This window comes from Raphanus sativus, chromosome 2, assembly GCF_000801105.2.
Source record: "Raphanus sativus cultivar WK10039 chromosome 2, ASM80110v3, whole genome shotgun sequence".
Lineage (NCBI taxonomy): Eukaryota > Viridiplantae > Streptophyta > Magnoliopsida > Brassicales > Brassicaceae > Raphanus > Raphanus sativus.
The window spans coordinates 26545707-26565486 of record NC_079512.1 but is presented as its reverse complement, the minus strand read 5'-3'; the positions used below and the strand labels follow the sequence as shown (position 1 = coordinate 26565486).

Here is a 19780-nt window from a genome sequence, read left to right as displayed (position 1 = left end):
CAAGCAGACATGTCCTCTGTTTTATCCACCTGTGTTCGTGTTTCTCTGTTTTCTGCACAAGGATGGGCCAGCCAATCAGAGCCCTTCTTTCTGACAGGGGCTGGGGGTAGTTCAGGTATTTCAAGTCCCAAGAAAAAGGACTTGACTCGTCATCGACGGTAAGATGATATTCTTACACTATCATATTTGTGTGCGCCAATAATCTCTTAGTTTCTTGTTTATACGAGACACCTGTTTGGCTGTTTCTTGAATTTTTATTGGCTCTTCTTTCTTCTTTCTTCTAGTATTCTCCTTTTTGAGTCTATTATATCTGGAGGCCAAGTCTCAGATCCCCCACCAGGTCTATCATTCTTTCTGATCTATTTTGTTATATGTGATTTCACTAGTTCATTCATTTGCTTGGTCAGAGTTCATGAATCAGAATGTTTTGGCTGTATTGTATCTCAGAAACTTTGCTGATACTAGCATGAGTATTACTAATTGTTTTCCTCCTGCATCCAATAATCAATCTTCCAAATCAACCCTCTGAAAACAAATCTTTCCTCAGATTTTTGGATCTTGTGTGTTGGATCTTCAATCATGTTTCTAATCAAGTATTTTATTAGAAAAAGAAAAAGGGAGTTGACTTTGGAGCCTTTGATGCCTTTCTCATTTGGTTTTCACTTTTTTTTTTTTTTTCTTTCTGATTTTTAGGGAAGACGAATGAGAGCACATGATATCATTAGACATTAAGTACCATTGTGCATCTCATCTTTACTTAGTCAAGGCTGCAATTTTCATCGAACAAGTCATTTAGTCTGGGTACTTGGTCTCTGTCTTAGGTAGCTTCTCATGCAAATCTCGTTAACCCTCTTTTCTGAATTTTTATTTTCAGGTCTTTGAAGAACATTCTCAACAAAGTGTCAAAGACCATTGCTTTTCAGCTGAAGGTCACCATTCCCATAGATGCAGTATTACAGTAGCAAAACACTCTTGAAGATGGACAGGGCAGATACATCTGGTTTTGTGAGTGGTGGAAGTTTATTATCTCTCAAGTCTTTCCAATATATGCTTATAGCTACAAGTATGATGTGTTAAGTGGTAATTCTTTGGGAGTTCTCTATCTACTACATCCTTTTAATCTTCATATGAATTCGGATCACGGTCTAGCTAAAGCCACCGGCATCAACAAACATGGCAATATGGGGGACAACTCTCTTAGCCTCAAGTCCCTGGGAGACTCTCAAAGCCATTTTTGCTCTGATGTTTCTAACTGCACTGATGATGGCTGCCGCTTGGTCCTTGGACTAGGTCCAACATCAGCTTCATACTGTTTCAGCAACAAAGTTTATGGTTCTGGATTCACTCAAGAAATCTCATCACGAGGTGGTTCGGTTCTGCAACTTCGTCTTCCAGACACTCTCAGTGGACTTGATTGCTCACTGTCTACATATACTACTAGCAGACAATGTGTGGTTCCTATTGGTGATGAGGGCTCTACTTCTGCAAAGAGGTCAGGTGGTTACATGCCATCACTTCTGTATGATCATTCACAAGCGAGTCTAGACTCATCCTTCTACAACACCCCGAAGAAGTGCAACTTCATGGGATGCGTGAAGGGAGCCAGAGGAGGGTCAGGGCTCTGCATCAGCCACGGAGGAGGGCAGAGATGCCAAAAGCCAGGCTGCACGAAGAGGGCCGAAAGAAAAAGAGACCACTGCATATCTCACGGTGGTGGAAGACGCTGCGAGTTCATCCAAGGATGCGACAAAGCAGCGCGTGGCAAATCAGGTCTCTGCATCAAACACGGTGGCGGCAAAAGATGTGTTATAGAAAGCTGTACGCGAAGCGCTGAAGGAACAGCTGGTCTTTGTATATCGCACGGCGGTGGGAAGCGTTGTCAGTTCTCTTCGGGGTGTGATAAAGGAGCTCAAGGGAGTACTAACTACTGCAAAGCGCACGGAGGTGGGAAACGGTGTGTGTTCTCAGGGTGTGGTAAAGGAGCGGAAGGGAGTACTCCTCTGTGCAAGGCGCACGGTGGTGGGAAGCGTTGTATGGCTGATGGAGGTGGGATTTGCCCTAAGAGTGTGCACGGTGGGACTAACTTCTGCGTTGCTCATGGTGGTGGGAAGAGATGTGTTGTGGAAGGGTGTAGTAAGAGCGCTCGTGGACGCACTGACTGTTGCGTTAAGCACGGTGGTGGGAAACGGTGTGTGGTTGGTGAGTGTGGGAAGAGTGCTCAAGGGAGTGGTGAGCTGTGCAAAGCTCATGGTGGTGGGAAACGTTGTTGTTGGGGAGATGGGGGATGTGAGAAGTTTGCTAGAGGGAAGAGTGGTTTGTGTGCTAAGCATAATAGTATTAAGGAGAAAGGAGAAGATGGAGGAAGCAAGAGTGGTTTGATTGGACCGGGGCTGTTCAGTGGTCTTGTTGTTGGTTCTAGTTCTGATCATTCTCAGAAGATGATGATACCAATGCAGGTTCTTGTACCTTTATCAATGAAATGTCCAAGTGATTCACATGAAGGAGAAACCAACATGTCTGACTTTATGATTCCTGAGGAGAGAGTTCATGGTGGTGGGCTAATGATGTCTTTACTTAGTGACAGCCTGAAACAGCCTTCCACTGATGGAATCTGAAAGCATTCTCTTTGCAAGTGTTACCTGCTCAGCACAAACCTCTGTAAAAGCTGTAAATGTGTGTGTATAATAGACCCCAGCTTAGTTTGGGCCTTTGGTGGGCTTCTTTATAATCACTAATACAATTGTCAAACCCGAATCTACTATTCATAGCTTCATTTGAATTTTTATTTTATGGAAATTTTGAGAGCCACAACAAGGGTCAAGAGAGGAGAGCAACATAAAGAAGATAAAGTGATAAGGAATGCCTCCAACAAATAAAAGACAAATATTTTATGTCATATTCTTTCAATATAGTCCCCATATTTTAATGTCATCTTACTTCTTTGGCATACAAATCAAAATTCTTTACTAAGGAAAACAAGCAAAAGGAAGACAAGAATGGAGTTTCGTGGAGATGCTAACCAGAGGATTGCTATGATATCAGCTCATCTTCAACCTTCTTTCACTCCTCAGGTTTTTTCCTTTTACTTTGCTTCTAAGTCAAGTTATCTTCTTTTGATTCTTCAATGGTTGGATGTTAGCATTAAGGTTTCTAGTAGCTCATCACGACAAAAAAACTTACTGGTTTTTGTCTTCTCCTGATTAGATGGAGGCCAAGAACTCTGTAGTGGGACGAGAAAACTGCAGAGCGAAAGGTGGGAATCCAGGATTCAAAGTAGCTATTCTTGGAGCTGCAGGTGGAATAGGACAGTCTCTATCCTTGTTAATGAAGATGAACCCTCTCGTCTCTTTACTTCATCTCTACGATGTTGTCAATGCTCCTGGAGTCACTGCTGACGTTAGCCATATGGACACTGGAGCTGTTGTAAGTACCTCTCATCTTCTAGGAAGCTTGTCATGAAATGTCTTTGAGTAATGACTAATTCTTGATTGTTTTTCTAGGTTAGAGGATTCTTGGGAGCCAAGCAACTTGAGGACGCGCTAACTGGAATGGATCTTGTAATCATACCAGCTGGTGTGCCGAGAAAACCAGGGATGACACGTGATGATCTCTTTAAGATCAATGCTGGGATTGTTAAGACACTATGTGAAGGAGTAGCCAAATGCTGTCCTAATGCTATAGTCAACTTGATTAGTAACCCTGTGAACTCTACTGTTGCTATTGCTGCTGAAGTTTTCAAGAAAGCTGGAACTTATGATCCTAAGAAGCTCCTTGGTGTTACTACACTCGATGTTGCTCGTGCCAATACATTTGTGGTAATGATGTGTTAATGATTCCTCAGTCAAGTTTGGTTTTGTTGACTTTTACCAAGATTTGATCCAATCTTGTGCAGGCTGAAGTTCTTGGCCTTGATCCAAGAGAAGTTGATGTACCAGTGGTTGGTGGACACGCTGGAGTCACAATTTTGCCACTATTGTCACAGGTAGCATATCAATAGAACACTCATGTGTCAAAGAAAGAATGAAAAGTCCCATATTAGTTAGAAAATAAGTCTATAAATATATATAAGATAATTGCCAGTTAATTTACTGTCAATTGGTTTTAAGTTAGAAATACACGATGAATCTGAATTAAACATGATATCAAAGCCTGATCTATGTGCGAGGTAGAGTCATTTTCATAACACCAGCTTCTCTACCAATTGATGTTTTAGCATAATTTTCATTTTTGTTTTTGTTTTTATTTTTGTTTTTGTTTTTGGGCCTCAGGTTAAACCTCCTAGCAGCTTCACACAATCAGAGATTGAGTACCTCACGAACCGGATTCAAAATGGTGGAACTGAAGTTGTGGAGGCAAAAGCTGGAGCTGGATCTGCAACACTTTCAATGGTAAACTAGATTTTGACCCGCTCGACCGAGCGGGTATCAATAGTTTTCAAAATAGAGAAGGTGTATGCACTATGAAAATATTTTAAATCACGTTAGCAAAATTTCAAAAAAGTATAGATTTTTTTTGAAAATTTTAATTAGTTAAAAAATCTAGGAATGTGATCTAAATTTGTAATAAGTATTTATATGTATAAGAGATAATATATATTTTTAAAATTTACCCGATTAAATAATTGTTTATATGACATTTTTAAACATAATAATTTATAATTTATATTGAGTAATTTTATTTTGTTTTATAACCCATCAATTGTATAATCCATACTTTTAGAATATGACCCAATATATCCGTACAAATGTAATTTTTTATGGATCAAAACTTATGATAATGTATAATAAAATTGTTGTATATATTATTCAAAATATATGGTGTTATATATTTTATATTTTCAACATTTATCATACTGAACTTACATTGTGGTATTATTTATATGAAAAATATATGTGACATAATATATTTATATATTATATAAATGATTGTTTTAATGTGACTTTTGTTTTTAGTTATTACTAATAAATAATAAAAATATAATTACATATTTAAAATAATATTGTTTATTAAACATTCAAAGCTATGTTTATTAATTATTTCCAAACACACACACATATATAAGAATATATGAAAAACAATGAATAATATAAGTTAGGTTTATTAATTATTGATGCCAAACTTTTTTATTTCGAATTCGATTTTAGAAATGTATTAATTAAACAGAAAAAGAAAAAAATCATAAAAGGTAACACACATTAAATAGAATTTAATTTTGGAAATACTTTAATTAAAAAAAAAGACAAAGAATTTTTAAGAAACACACATTAAATAACTGAAAAAGACAAGCATTAATATATGAAGATTAATTAAATGCTCAATGACATATCATTGTAAATAATACTAAAAACAAAGGGATATTTTTAAAGTGTACTTCTGTTTTAATAGAAAAGATATTTAAAAATAATATTGTTTATTAAATATTCAAAGCTATGTTTATTAATTATTTTCAAACACACACACACATATATAAGAATATATGAAAAACAATGAATAATATAAGTTAGGTTTATTAATTATTGCTGCCAAACTTTTTTATTTCGAATTCGATTTTAGAAATGTATTAATTAAACAGAAAAAGAAAAAAATCATAAAAGGTAACACACATTAAATAGAATTTAATTTTGGAAATACTTTAATTAAAAAAAAAAGACAAAGAATTTTTAAGAAACACACATTAAATAACTGAAAAATACAAGCATTAATATATGAAGATTAATTAAATGCTCAATAGCATATCATTGTAAATAATACTAAAAACAAAGGGATATTTTTAAAGTGTAAACAGAATAGATATCAAACCAAACTTACTTTTAAAACATAATCATCACTTGGTTCTTCTCTTGAACAATGTCATGAATATATGTGGAATGTACTACTACTGCTACTACAGGCATATGCTGCAGCAAAGTTTGCAGATGCTTGCCTTCGCGGGTTAAGAGGAGATGCGAATGTCATTGAGTGCTCTTTTGTTGCTTCACAGGTGTAAATCATATCCATCTTTTTGTGGAAAGTACTCTTTTAGTCTCTCTATCTTTCATTCTCTTAACGGGTTTGAATTGTAATGGTGGCTTTCTTTCTTTCATTCTCTTAACGGGTTTGAATTGTAATGGTGGCTTTCTTTGCAAGCAAAGGTGACAGAGTTAGCTTTCTTTGCCACCAAAGTGCGTCTTGGACGTACAGGAGCGGAGGAAGTGTACCAGCTTGGACCTTTGAATGAATATGAAAGGTCTGAAACATTCTCTCTTCAAATAATTACTGGTGTCTGAAAAGAAAGCAAAGAGTGATCTTATTATCAGGATTTTTCCTTTTCACAATCAACAGGGTTGGCCTGGAGAAAGCAAAAGAAGAATTAGCTGGAAGCATTCAGAAAGGTGTCGACTTCATCAGGAAATGAAAATAAGAATAATCAGAGAGAGAAAATAAGATCTTCATCTTCCTAAAATCATATGATCATGTATACTACTACTACTACTACTTACTCATGCCTATTTCCAGCTTTCTTCCTCTTCAACTTTGTAAAAATTGTTTGGCTTCTTAAACGCACTTCTTCTCTATGGGTTCATGATGAAGGTAGATTTTAACATTACAGCTTCTCAACCAACTTAGGATTAGACAAGACACAAAACATTGGGAGATGAAATCAACTTGAATATTTATCATCAAGAACGAAAGCTTTATAAAAATTAATGTGTTCCAACCATGTGAGAAAAAAAAAGATTTGGCTTCGCCCGGGTTTGAACCGGGGACCTTCAGTGTGTTAGACTGACGTGATAACCGACTACACCACGAAACCTTTTTGATAATCTTTCCGAAGTTTACATATTTATACATTAAATAAAGTTGGTACCTTACAAAACCCACGTGATCTGTTTAACTGATTCGTCTTGTCCGAAAAATAAACGAAAGGCCACCACCGCTATTTTCAATCTTCTCCCAGAAAAATGGCGGCCACGAGAGTGATTACTGCAGCTCAAACCACCTCGTATTTCCTCGCCAAACGAGCTTTCCTCCTCCCGGCGAAGAACTCATCCAGCGGCGCTCCTCTACTATGCTTCAACAGACGAGCTTTAGCGTTGAAATCGAAACGACCCTTCTCTTGCAGTGCCATTTACAACCCTCAGGTTAAGGTTAAAGAAAAAGGTCTACCCGAAACCCTAGATTATCGTGTCTTCTTCCTCGATGGCTCCGGAAAGAAGGTACCTTTCTCTCTCTCTCCGTGTTACAGTTCAAAGCTTTTTTGTTTTCTCTCTGAGCTCTGAGGATCTTCCACATTGTAAAATTAGACCAATGCAATCAATGTTCTTTTGGTTATGCAATGAAAGATTGTTTCTTTTAGTGAATTTTCTTTGATTTTTGATTAGTTACTCTGTTCTGTTCTTTTAGTGAATATGTATTTATTTGTTGTATAGGTTTCTCCATGGCATGATATACCGTTGACTTTAGGAGATGGAGTTTACAACTTTATAGTTGAGATCCCTAAAGAGTCCAAAGCCAAAATGGAGGTTGCTACTGATGAAGCTTCCACTCCTATTAAGCAAGATACTAAGAAGGGAAAGCTCAGATATTATCCGTAAGTGAGATTGTTTCCTTCGGTTACTATTGCTTATGCATCTATTGATGCACAAGTTTGCCCATCTAGGTACAATATAAACTGGAACTATGGGTTGCTTCCTCAGACATGGGAAGATCCATCTCAGGCAAATCCTGAAGTTGAAGGAGCTTTTGGGGATAATGATCCAGGTGAATGAATCTTTGATACTGCTGGAATGTTTGAATTGTTATCAAGCTAATTGTTCTTGCTTTTTGGATCTGTAGTTGATGTTGTTGAGATTGGTGAAGCTCAAAGGAAGATAGGTGAGGTTCTAAAAATCAAGCCTTTGGCTGCTTTAGCTATGATTGATGAGGGAGAGCTAGACTGGAAGATTGTTGCTATTTCATTGGATGACCCAAAAGCTCATCTTGTCAATGATGTTGATGATGTTGAGAAGCATTTCCCGGTATGAGCTATACTCTAGTAGTAGTAACTAGAGACTAAAAATTCTCAGGCGTTATATGGATTTGGGTTCTGACCCTTAATCTGGTGGTGATATCAGGGTACATTAACAGCCATTAGAGACTGGTTCAGAGACTATAAGATCCCAGATGGGAAGCCTGCTAACAGATTTGGTCTTGGAGACAAACCAGCAAACAAAGTAAGTTCCCTTTATTTGTTGCAAATTACTCTTGTTGTGCTGCTTCATGCTTGGTACTGAAGTGTGTTCTTTTTTTTCTTTCTAATAGGATTATGCTTTGAAGATCATCCATGAAACAAATGAATCATGGTCTAAGCTTGTGAAGAGATCAGTTGATGCTGGAGACCTTTCACTTTTCTGAACAGTTTTAACAAAATCATATCTTGCATTGTCCAGTTATGAGCTCAGAATAGTTATCATACTCGATATTCCTTTCATCATTTTTGCTTTCTTTCTTTTTCAAAAGATATTTGTTTTTTCACTATTGATGATTGAGAAATAGTAAAAGGTCATTACTATTATTAATTTTTTTACTTAATAATAACCATAAAAGAAAAATACAAACAACTCATGCAAACTTTAGAGAGAGTGAAGTGAGTGAGAATCTTCAGAGAGATTCACCATCAATCCATCTTTTGAACATAAGTGAGCATTGGTCTGGATTATACTCAGCGGTGTGCCCTCCTCCCTGCAAAACCCACTCATATCAAACCATATCATTTGTAATTCTACCAGTAGAAACTCTAGAGAAGACTTAAGAACAAAAGGGTTTAGAAGTTCTTGCCTTGATGGTTGCAAATGTCATCTTATTTGCGTAGGTCCTTGTATATCTACAAAACAAGGGATACAAGAGCGTGGTTAACGATCATTTAGGAAGTAAACAATGAAGTTGATGAGAATAAAAGTTAGAAACATATATGTTTTTGTTTTAGCTTTACCCAGCGACTTGATTGGTACTCTTCATCCAAGGTCTCCAGTCATCAACAATGGAATAGTTGAGGGATTTGATCCATGCTTCAGTTGAAGAGAAAGGCACCATCATATCATGATCACCACTGTTCCAGAATTTGCAATTAGTTTGTGATCAAGATGCACACAGAATTAAAAAGAAAAGAAAAAAAAATTGAAGTATAATCTTGCCTGTATATAAGAGAGCGGAAGCCTTTACGGCTATTGTTAACGTGATATGGAATGGCATTGTGAATATCATATGTATATGGTATGTTTTGGGTGTTGCATCTACTCCATTCTCCGAATCCCTGCATTAGAGTAACGTTTAGTTGGTAAAGTTGTGTTAAATTTTTATCTAGAACAAGAAACAAAGTTCACATAGGTACATTACCTTCTTCACGCCTAGAGCTCTTCGTACATTTTCATCGTTTGCCCAAAAGGCAGACAGAAAGTACTTATAAGTCTGAGAAGACAATAAGTGTTGTAAGAATCATAAACCTATGAATATACAAAATAACCAAAAAAATAGATTCGTACAAAGCAGCTTGGAGGAGGCAATGATGATGACTCATTTCTTGAAAACTCCGTGAGTTCTCTTCTTCTACTGGTTCTGATGTTTGGTGAGGTTTGTGTTATGTCTCCTAAGACGTAATCTACTTTGCAGTTTGGTAACAAGATCTGCTCTATGTATATCTCTGAGATACACTAATATAATAACTCGGAAAAAAGAAAACAAAGAGACAAGTTAGTTTGTGAAAGATGCATGCAGATACTCATGTGGTGTTTTTTGTAAGTGCAAAGATGACACCACAATAAGTAATGCAGAAGGTAAACCAAGAGAGACAATTACACAAGCACACCCAATAGCTTTATTAGAAATCGCCTTGTACAACTTAATTACAAGTTCTGCTTAATCAGCCTCGCTAGCCTGTTAACACCCTAACAGCTGCTACTGAACAATTCCTAAGCTACCCGCTTATGTCTCTCCACCGTCAAGTACTTCAGCTCCTGCTTCAGCACGACCCAGAACACTTCCAAGCGCTTCTCTCTCTCTATAAAATCAGCCTCTGTGTCTCTGTCTCTCTACAGACGACCACATAGCTATCTTATACTAACTCCACGTTCCCGAAACCCTAGTCTCCAAGGAACCACAATATGGATATCTTCCATATCAATAAGTGCAACTTTCCTTTTCTTGGAATGCACTTATTCCTCTTCCTTTAAGTCATAAACTTGCTCCTCAAGTTTATTCCTTTTTGCCTTTTCTCCAAGATACTTTCTTGCTCTCCAAGTCTGCACGACTCCAGCTCAGCATCTCGACTCCACATGGTCTTCACCACTCACTATGACGTCTGCTTCAGCAACTACGTCAGCGACTACTTCAGGGCGGACATCTTTACATCAACAATCTCCCCTTTTTAGCTTTGTGTGCCGATCAAGCACAACTTTCTTCTGGTTCAACAACCACGTTCCCCACCTGGAAACTTCCACGCCAATTGTGCTTTTCTCCCCCACGAGATGTGCACCACACCATGCTTTTCTCCCCCATGAGACAAGCATCATCTACTTCAGGACGTCCATCACTATGCTCTTCTCCCCCATGAGATATGCACTCCTTGGACCAGAACGTCACCATTCTCCCCCTGCTTGATTGCATACTAAGCTAAAACAAATGCTTAGATGTCAAGCCTTACAGACACACCCGTCTGCTACTCCATGCGTAATCATGATACAGCCTCTGCTGCAGCGGAATAGATTACACGTACTGCATCACGATCTGACGCACTTGTCGAGCTACCTCTCGACCCACTTCTGTTGAGGACCAGGCTTCCTTCATGCGTCGTCTCCTTGACCATGAGCCTCTTCTCAACCACCCCGAGTGCCCTCTGCACTCGTTGCTACTGTCTTGGAGTGATTTCGCTATCACCCTCCTGAAGATCCTCTCGCATCACTTCTTGACGCACTTCGATCTCCTTCCCCTTTGTGCTACGGACAACTCTGTGTCCTAGCTCCAGACTTGATGCTTCTTGATCTTCCTCAAGATCACTCCTACCAGAACTGCATCCCTCTTCTGATATCTTCTCCTTGATCTCATCAAGTAAGCCACTCTTGGCTACAGACACCTCTTCAACCCTCTTGGGTTTAGTGACCGTCTTGTTCACCCTCTTGGTCATGTTTCTGCTCTTCTCACGAGCAAAACACTCCACCTTCTTGTGTTCAACCTTCCCACAGAACCAGCAGCACATCCGATGTTGCTTCTTCTTTGGCCTGACACAGTTACTGATGCACCGATCAGTCTCCTTCCTCGTACCAGCTGCACACCCATGCTTCAGAACCCCCTGTCTGACCTTCATGTTGTTGCACTGATGTACCACTTTCGGCTTGTTACTCACAGCCCCGCACTGTAGAACTTCCTGCCGTACTCCTTGTCGCACGTCCCGACGTACTTCCTGACAAGCTTCTTTGGCTCCATTTTTGATGTGCTCCCATGCACGAAATGTGACAGCCCCTTCTGTTGTACTTCTCCAGTAGCAACTTTCTTCACCCTGCTAACCTTCTGCTCAAAAGACTCATATTTCTCATTCACAGCCGCAAGTTCTTCACGAAGTTCTTCAAGCAGCTCGTTCTGCTTCAAAACCATATCCTCCAATCTTAGATTCTGATCCTCGACCCTCAACCACTTGTTAAACAGCACGTGATACTCCTCATCATCTGTGCTGAGATCTGAACCAGAGGATTCACTAGATCCCTCCTTGCGTGCACCAAATGCAACAAGATTCACCTTTCCATCTTCTTCAAACTCTGACTCATCAGACGACTGCAATGGACTACCTTTATCCTTCCTTGAGTTTGGACATTCACGCCGTGTGTGTCCAACACCTCTACACTCAGAGCACTTGAGCTCTCTTCGTTGTACCAACGGACAGTTAGCCCTTATATGACCAACTCCTTCACACTCGTAGCACTTGAGACCTTCTCTTCTTCTGCTACTGTCACGATCACCTTCCTGGCGACCAACCTGATTTCTCCCACCTGAGAAATTCATCCTCTTGCCAAAATTCCTAGCCAACATGCCCACGGCATCTTCAAGCTTCTGAATTTTCACTGCATCCTTGTCAACTACAAGGGCTATACTCCCTGGCGTACCTCCTGATGTAGACACCGAGCCACTGCCTGTCTCCATCTCTTCCGCCTTCAGCATACCCACAACCTTGTCAAACTTGAGCTCATCCGTGTTTGCAGTCATATTCAGGACCGCCTTCTGAGCTCCAAACTTTGCTGGAAGACAGCGTAACAACTTCTTCACCAGCTTCTTCTCCTTGTACTTCTTTCCAAGTACACATGCTTCATGCGCCATAGCACTGAGTTTGGCACTGAAGCTCGCCACCGTATCCGCATCTGACCACTTCAGATTCTCAAACTGCGACCCAAGATGATCCAGACGTGTCCTCTTGACACTATCTTATACTAACTCCACGTTCTCTACAGACGACCACATAGCTATCTTATACTAACTCCACGTTCCCGAAACCCTAGTCTCCAAGGAACCACAATATGGATATCTTCCATATCAATAAGTGCAACTTTCCTTTTCTTGGAATGCACTTATTCCTCTTCCTTTAAGTCATAAACTTGCTCCTCAAGTTTATTCCTTTTTGCCTTTTCTCCAAGATACTCTCTTGCTCTCCAAGTCTGCACGACTCCAGCTCAGCATCTCGACTCCACATGGTCTTCACCACTCACTACGACATCTGCTTCAGCAACTACGTCAGCGACTACTTCAGGGCGGACATCTTTACATCAACATTTTTTCTTATTACTATTATTATAATCCTTACCTGATGATAAGCTTGAAGCCCATTTGAGCATTTGGCATTACTTGGGTCTACGTTAAAGAATTTGCCTCCACAATTTGTTTTAAGTGACTGCCAATAGTAATGATGTAAACAAGATAAATGTAACAAAATGTATAAAGAGTCACATGATAATGATGATGAAGAAAACGTATACCTCATGGAGCTCATCTGAAATAAGTCCCATCCGATGCGCAAATGAAACTCTATAATTTGATTCAAAGTTTGCACTCGCTGCAGGGTTTCCAAGAACATATCCCTGCTCAGTTTATATAAATTATTAAATATCACAAAAATATATATTGGTATTCAACAAAAAAATAGGAGAGAATAGAGTTTTGTTACCTGAATATTTATAAGTGGTGTGAGACCTTTCTCATTTCCTGTTTTCATATTGTATAATGTGAATAAAATATGAAATCTAAAGGATACAGAAACTGCAGGAGAGGCGTAACTGGGTAACTTACCAAGTGAAATCTGTTGAACAACTCCTGGAACAATTTTCCCGGAATATGAATCTCCACCAACGTAAAATGGATTGGATATAAACTCAGGGTGATCCACAAACCACTACAAGCAAGAACATAGTAAACGTTTTAGAAAATAAAACCAAAATCATCAAGAAATGTAAAGAAAGAGAGAACACTCAACACTCCTAAGGAACTGGTCGATTTGGTGAATTTGTTTGGAGTCACTTGTCTCAGCAGCACGCCGAGTTTTCGCATAAGAATATCCAGAACCAGCAGGAGATTCCAAATATAAAATGTTAGCCACCTGAAAAAAAAATTGAGTATACATACACATTTTCTTTAAAAGAAAGATGTAACTTCTTATAAAAAATGGTAATAATCTCTTGCCTTTGTCCAAGAAAAAGTTGTTAGCTCTAAAGGAGGCAGTGTCCCATTATACTCATCCCCTTTAAAAGCCAAAGGACCTGACAAAAACATTTAAAAATTAATAAAAATTACACAACACATGCATACACTAAAGGGAAAATTCCGTAAAAATACCCCAACTAAATTTTGTTAAGCTTTTTAATACCCAAACTTTTTTACTACTCAGTTTAATATTCCAACTAATTATTTTGTTCATTTTAATACCCAAAAATTTAAACATTTACCCACTTTAAGACCCAAACTTTATTTATTTCAATTAAAGTACTAATAAGTTTCAAACAAATTTTTTTAAAAATCTCTAAAATTTACAAAAAAAATCAGAAAGTCTAATTTTTTGGTGTTTGAGAAATAAAAGTAACTAAATAGTGTAAAATATTAAAATTTTTAATAAAATTTCTAAGTTTTAAATACTGTATTTAATTTGTTTTCTGAAATAAAAAACGAAATTTATTTTTATCATTAAAATTAACTTATTTTTTAAAAACTAATTTTCCATGGTTTATCTACCTTCTTTCCTAAATCTTTAAAAACAATTAGAATTTTAATATTTTTTCTAAGATTTTGGAGATCGTTTTAAGTTTTGTTTGAAATTTATTAGTATTTTTATTAAAATAAATAAAGTTTGGGTATTAAAGTGGGTACAATTTTAAAAGTTTGGGTATTAAAATAAGAAAAATAATTAGTTAGGGTATTAAACTGGGCAGTGAAAAAATTTGGGTATTAAAAAGCTTAACCAAATTTAGTTGGGATATTTTATAGAATTTTCCCTTAATTATTTATTTCAGAACACATGCATTAATTAGACTTGTCTTAGCCCTCCAAACATAAGAGAATCACAACACACATGCAATTAAACTATTTAATACAAAACACATGCATATCAATTAGACTTATTTAATCCTTAAATGTAATTTCAATGTCGGATCCTCAATCAGAAACATGAAATCACACAATACATCACACGTGCACCAATTTAACTAGTTATTTAGGACTTAGGACTCACTAAATACAATAAATCCAAAAAAAGAAAGATTTGTTTACCATTTGCAAAGAGTAAACCACAAATGGAGCTGCATCCAGGCCCACCAGTTAGCCAAATCATGAGAGGATCTTTCAGTGAATTTCTCTCTGATTTCACAAAGTAGTAAAAGAGCTCAACATCTCCAGATTCACCAACACTCACATACCTAATCACATGCAGCAAAGAAGAAAGAGATATGCCTTTTTTTTGGTCAAACCTTATAAAGAGAGAGAGACATGTCTTAGATTAAGGATTTTTTGTGTTTTTTCCATCTGATTTATAAAAATCGGAGTAAAGAAATTGACTTTTTTTTTTGTTTACCCTGTCTCGAGCTCAAAAGGAAGAGGACCTTCAAGACCAGGAAGATACTTCACATGCAAAGAAGCATCAACCAATCGATGTATGGAGGTCAAGATGCTCAGCAGAAATAAGACTAGAAAGTAAAGATTCTTCATTTTCTCTGCTTCTTTTAGCGTCACGAACAAAAAAAAATGCCTTGCATGCAAGCTCAACGGAGCTTAATTCCCAAATGCGAAGAGTGAATATTGCATTTTCATTGACGACAAATTAGCAAACGCAGTGCTCGAAACGTGGCTATCGTTTACGTAATAAGCGTGTTGGCGGCTTTTCTAGTGTTTTGTTAAACGGACCGGTTGGACCGGTTGACTAGAGGAACTTCAAGGCTCCACAACCAAACCAAGTATCATCAAATATCGAAGTGTATTTAGTTCTTCAAATATCCAGAGCACGTAGTTTAAGAAAATTTCTCTTTTACTATATATATACTTTAGTAAGAAAATTTTAAACTATTACCTAATATTCTTACTAAAAATATATATTAGTTCTAAAAATGAATATTTTTACAGCTTTGTTTTATATATTCTTAAAACTTTAAATATATTCTACACCAAAAAAAAATTAAACTAAATTCACATAATTTACATCTTAAATTTTGAATCAAAATCTTAATACTACAGTATCTACCAAACCAATCCTAATTATTTGTCTTTTCCTCCTAAATTCATACTGTAAATATAGTTTATACATCAAAACCAAATATATAAATTTAGTCACAAAAAAACAAATATATAATTAAATTCTGCAGGCACTTAAAACATCCAAAATGATATTTTCGTTTGAACCATGTATTTATCATATGATCAAAATTTACAATGATATTTTCAAAATATTTAAAAATATTAAATGATATATTTAAATAATCCAGTAAGAAAATTCACAAATCTTAGTTAAACTATTTTTGTTTACCCAAAATCACATTATGATCAGATATTACTCAAAAATCAAATAACATCTAAATTATGGAAAAAAAATAAGATCACATAATATCTATTGATAATTTAAAACCCCATAAATATCTACAAAATTTCCAATTTTTTAGGTTGCTATATGTTCTTTTTTTTTTGAAATAAACACTTTCAAATAATATTATCTTACATATATCTTAACTATATCCTAAAATTATTTTATCATTTGAAGAATAAATGTTTACATTGATTTGACGAATAAGACAAATTAGTTCACACAATTTTGAAACAAATACAAATAAAAATTGGCAATGCAGTAAAACATGACAAAATGACAAATAGCTGATGTAATATATCACCTCGATAAGATAATAATCAAACAAAATATCAACAACCAATATATATTCAAATAATTAAAAGTTTCAAATAGTACTGATTGATATCTATTAAAAAAGTAGTGCATGGTTTAAAGTCTAGTTCTTATTTCTTAACATAAAATCTTGAAACCAAGTGTAATTGATACCTCGTCAAAGATCAAAATCATCTTCTTCAAAGTCGAAACCTAGTTAATTGTTTTCTTCTCCACAATTCAGATTGTAAATATGTATGATTAAGTAAATAAAAAAGAAATACAGTGTACAACCATTGTACAAATGTTTTGTGTTATTTACATTAGTACAATGGTAAAGATTCCTAAAATAGAAAGAATGATTTGTCGAAGATTGAATACACATTAAATAATTGAAACAATTGAGTTTATGTATAAAACTCAAACAAAATCTAAGTTAAAGCTGTGGATCAAGATTAATTATAAAACAAAGAAAACAAAATGCATTTGGCAAGGAAGTAGTTGTGTTCTGCATTCTCCAATGTTTAGTATTCTGAAAATGTCTGATTTTACTTTCGTATTTGATCTCTGTGTGTTCTTTTATTTTTTTTGCTTAACTGCATTGTTAATGGTTGAAATAATTTCCAGAAGAAAGATTCATTAAAAGATGGTTTAAAGATTTAATTAAGAATATTATTAATTTATTTTTAAAAAACTAACCAACTAAAATAAATTAGAATTTCAAATTGTAAGATATAAATTAGATTTATGTTTAACAAAGACAAATGAGTTTCCTTTTCCTAACACAAATTAGACATATCTCAACCAATTTTCTGAGCTTAACAATTCTCATCAGCCATTTGTTAAAATTTAATATTTCTTTTTGGATAGTTCACAATTATTTGTTTGAGACTATTTTTTTTATCTTTTTAGGTAGATAATTAATCTATTTTACCATTATCTAGAACAATTAATGTGTATAAAACATCATTTTGTTGTTTGGTTGTATTTGTAAAAACAATATACTATATATATAAAAAATAAAGTAAAATATTCAGCACTGAATTTTAAACATTTATGATTGAATGTATTTTTTTATTTTCAAAAGAAAGACTTTGAATCGTGTAAAATAACTATTGTTTTTGTATGTAGTTTTTTTTTAAATATACACTTATTATGGAATTATAAACTCTTATTTAATTTTTCTCATTCACCGAAAATAATTATAATTATAGTTAATTCAACAATTAAAAATTTTTACTACAAAAGACAAATGGTCAAAAACATCAAATTACATTTATTTTTTACATTAGAATTTGAAAATTATTTATAATAAAAGAAAAGAATTCTTAAAATAACACTTAGAGTGATATGGAAAGAGTATTAAAAACAAAAATTTCCTTACAATTATGGATTAAACTGATGAATCTCGAGCATAACAGTCACAATCGTCAGAGCATAAACACAATTGTTTTTCGATAAGTTTTCAATGTCTAACTGCATGTTGCAGCTTAATCAGAAGAAAAATAAATCTGATTGCTACAGTGAAAGAAGGATTTAACATAGCCATGACAAATTTCATAAAGCAAACTTGAAAGAGCAGAGCAGAGCAGTAGCAGCAGGGAATAACATTTATTACATCCAACATTTCAACACCTTTGTAAGAACAAAGAAACGAAAGCAAACAAACATAGCCTTCAAAAGCCTAACGTCCCAAAAAAATGGTTAGATCTTTGAGAGTTTGACAAAACATATCTCTTCTCTACTATTACTCTTGTTCATCTCAAAGAAACTCTTACTGGAGACTTTGACAGCATAACAAAAGAGCTTAGTGAAATGATTTTTTTTTAATGGGTGAAGAGGGAGTGAGTACTCTTGAGAGTATGGTAAAGCGCGGCCAATGCAGTAACCGAAGTGATGACCAGAAGTTGCTGCTGTACATGGAAAAGAACATGGTAGAAACCCGGGTAGGTGAGGCAAATCATACCCATTTTCAGGTAGAGAAGATAGCCGCCAAAAAAGACTCCTGTCAAGTAAAGCCCCGAGACTCTGTTGGAAATCGATAACATGGAGTTCATCTGAGGTTGATAAACAGGGAGGTGAGGAGATAAAGGGCGAAAGCTTTGGGTTTTTGGAGAAATCTGTTCCTCCTCTGTCATCTTTATACCCGCAGAGATTGTAGACAACATGCGTCTTGGTGCTCCCATACCACGCAAATGAGCTCCAATTGCATTCTCAGTAGCTTTTGAGTGCTAGAGAAGGATTAACCAGCAAAAGTTAAGCTTCTGTTAAAAATTACAAAAGAGAAAGAAAAAAACAGAGTTTGGATAAAGACAGTTTACCTCTCTCTCCTCTATAGTGGCATTGGTTGTGTTGGTAGTTCCCAAACCAGTCCCAACAATGTCATTCACACCAGGTTTCGATCTATTAAAAAAAAAAAAAAGACAGAGTCAAAAGCGGAAAACACACACAGTGATTTTTCATACTTTTTTTCCCATCCCATGAAACAAAAGGGAACATACCCGAAAGCTCTACACAAACTTGCATAGTTTTGACCAATGTGTGAACTACTCCATGAAGGTTGAGCATAACCAGCAAGCTGCAATATAAGAAAGTTGCAAGAGCGGCTAACAAAAACAGTTTTTTATGTACTCATATTCAATAATTAAAAAGAAGACGCTACAGTAAGATTCTAATTAAGCGCCAAAACAAAACAGAAAAGTAATATGAAGCCAAACTCTCTCTTATTCTTCTTCTTAATCCCAATATCTTTGCACCAAATGCTAACAGTCTTAAGATCACAGCTTAGATGATCATCATTTCCTAAATACCTCTCGCTAGACACAGCACAGCTTAGATGATCATCATTGAAAATAAAGACGAAACCAAACGAATCCCAATTTTCCCCGATTCATCAACCATTTCATCAAAAGGACGCAACGAACGAGTAAACAAACGTACAGATTTGTAGGCGGAGAGAGGCGCGGAGACGATTTCGCGTCTGCGAATCGAACGGAGAAGAGCTGTGGCAGCCATCGTCTGAATCAGACCGAATTAGATCACTATCTCTACTTCTCTTCCTGCTCCGACCAAAATAATATATGCTCAAAATAAAACATAAACTGGAGGGTAGTCTGGTAAATTTATATCTTCCCATGCTATCCGCGCGTTTCACAATATATGTGCTCATGCTCTGTTCTTTCTTATTCCTCTACGTTTGATTTGGTATAGTAGCAGGGAAGAGTGAGAAGAAATTTTGAAACTTTCTCTTATATAACAAAACGTTTCTCTTAATTAGGCCTGGGCACGGATCGGATATCCGGGTTTTTGAAGGTATTTGTGATTTGCTTCGAATGTTACAAATATCTAATTTTCCGATTTGCTTTGATTCGGAAAAATACGGATATTCGGAAAAACGGATATCCGGAAAATAAATAGATATTTGCGGATATT

At 36.0% G+C, this 19780-nt stretch overlaps 5 protein-coding genes and 1 non-coding gene across 8 annotated transcripts; 3 read left to right on the top strand and 3 right to left on the bottom strand.

Annotated features, from left to right (window-relative positions):
• The first annotated feature begins 6 nt into the window (after window positions 1-6).
• On the top strand, window positions 7-2796 carry LOC108842355 (probable WRKY transcription factor 19). Of its 3 annotated transcripts, none has more exons than XM_057002817.1 (3): window positions 7-158; window positions 285-340; window positions 875-2796. In XM_057002817.1, the coding sequence occupies exon 3, from the start codon at window positions 1128-1130 to the stop codon at window positions 2613-2615; it is 1488 nt and encodes a 495-aa protein (XP_056858797.1). In that variant the 5' UTR covers window positions 7-158; window positions 285-340; window positions 875-1127; the 3' UTR covers window positions 2616-2796. The 3 variants fall into 3 exon arrangements, with proteins under 3 accessions (XP_056858797.1, XP_018470737.2, XP_018470736.2); XM_018615235.2 differs by lacking the exon at window positions 7-158 and having other exon boundaries at window positions 179-340; window positions 875-1012; window positions 1058-2796; XM_018615234.2 differs by lacking the exons at window positions 7-158; window positions 285-340 and adding an exon at window positions 360-801.
• Window positions 2797-2935: 139 nt separating this feature from the next.
• On the top strand, window positions 2936-6552 carry LOC108842356 (malate dehydrogenase 2, glyoxysomal). Its single transcript, XM_057002818.1, has 8 exons — window positions 2936-3071; window positions 3205-3423; window positions 3501-3815; window positions 3893-3982; window positions 4269-4388; window positions 5891-5980; window positions 6132-6226; window positions 6322-6552. Exons 1-8 carry the CDS (start codon window positions 2997-2999, stop codon window positions 6392-6394), a joined length of 1077 nt encoding a protein of 358 aa, XP_056858798.1. The 5' UTR covers window positions 2936-2996; the 3' UTR covers window positions 6395-6552.
• A 167-nt stretch (window positions 6553-6719) lies between these two features.
• On the bottom strand, window positions 6720-6793 carry TRNAV-AAC (transfer RNA valine (anticodon AAC)). The gene has a single exon. It is a non-coding gene; the product is annotated as a tRNA-Val (tRNA).
• A 93-nt stretch (window positions 6794-6886) lies between these two features.
• Window positions 6887-8533, top strand: LOC108829426 (soluble inorganic pyrophosphatase 6, chloroplastic). Its single transcript, XM_018603086.2, has 6 exons — window positions 6887-7196; window positions 7410-7570; window positions 7640-7740; window positions 7816-7997; window positions 8094-8192; window positions 8281-8533. Exons 1-6 carry the CDS (start codon window positions 6942-6944, stop codon window positions 8371-8373), a joined length of 891 nt encoding a protein of 296 aa, XP_018458588.2. The 5' UTR covers window positions 6887-6941; the 3' UTR covers window positions 8374-8533.
• Window positions 8504-15411, bottom strand: LOC108841283 (serine carboxypeptidase-like 19). Its single transcript, XM_018614056.2, has 14 exons — window positions 15056-15411; window positions 14755-14900; window positions 13675-13751; window positions 13469-13591; window positions 13285-13387; window positions 13163-13200; window positions 12975-13076; window positions 12803-12889; window positions 9501-9668; window positions 9355-9426; window positions 9153-9271; window positions 8951-9067; window positions 8797-8842; window positions 8504-8700 (listed from the first exon to the last, which is right to left on the bottom strand). The coding sequence occupies exons 1-14, from the start codon at window positions 15187-15189 to the stop codon at window positions 8620-8622; spliced, it is 1413 nt and encodes a 470-aa protein (XP_018469558.2). The 5' UTR covers window positions 15190-15411; the 3' UTR covers window positions 8504-8619.
• A 2467-nt stretch (window positions 15412-17878) lies between these two features.
• LOC108842678 (succinate dehydrogenase subunit 3-1, mitochondrial) lies at window positions 17879-19436 on the bottom strand. The gene is made up of 4 exons (XM_057004423.1): window positions 19289-19436; window positions 18850-18926; window positions 18670-18751; window positions 17879-18579 (listed from the first exon to the last, which is right to left on the bottom strand). The coding sequence occupies exons 1-4, from the start codon at window positions 19361-19363 to the stop codon at window positions 18175-18177; spliced, it is 639 nt and encodes a 212-aa protein (XP_056860403.1). The 5' UTR covers window positions 19364-19436; the 3' UTR covers window positions 17879-18174.
• Window positions 19437-19780: the final 344 nt, after the last annotated feature.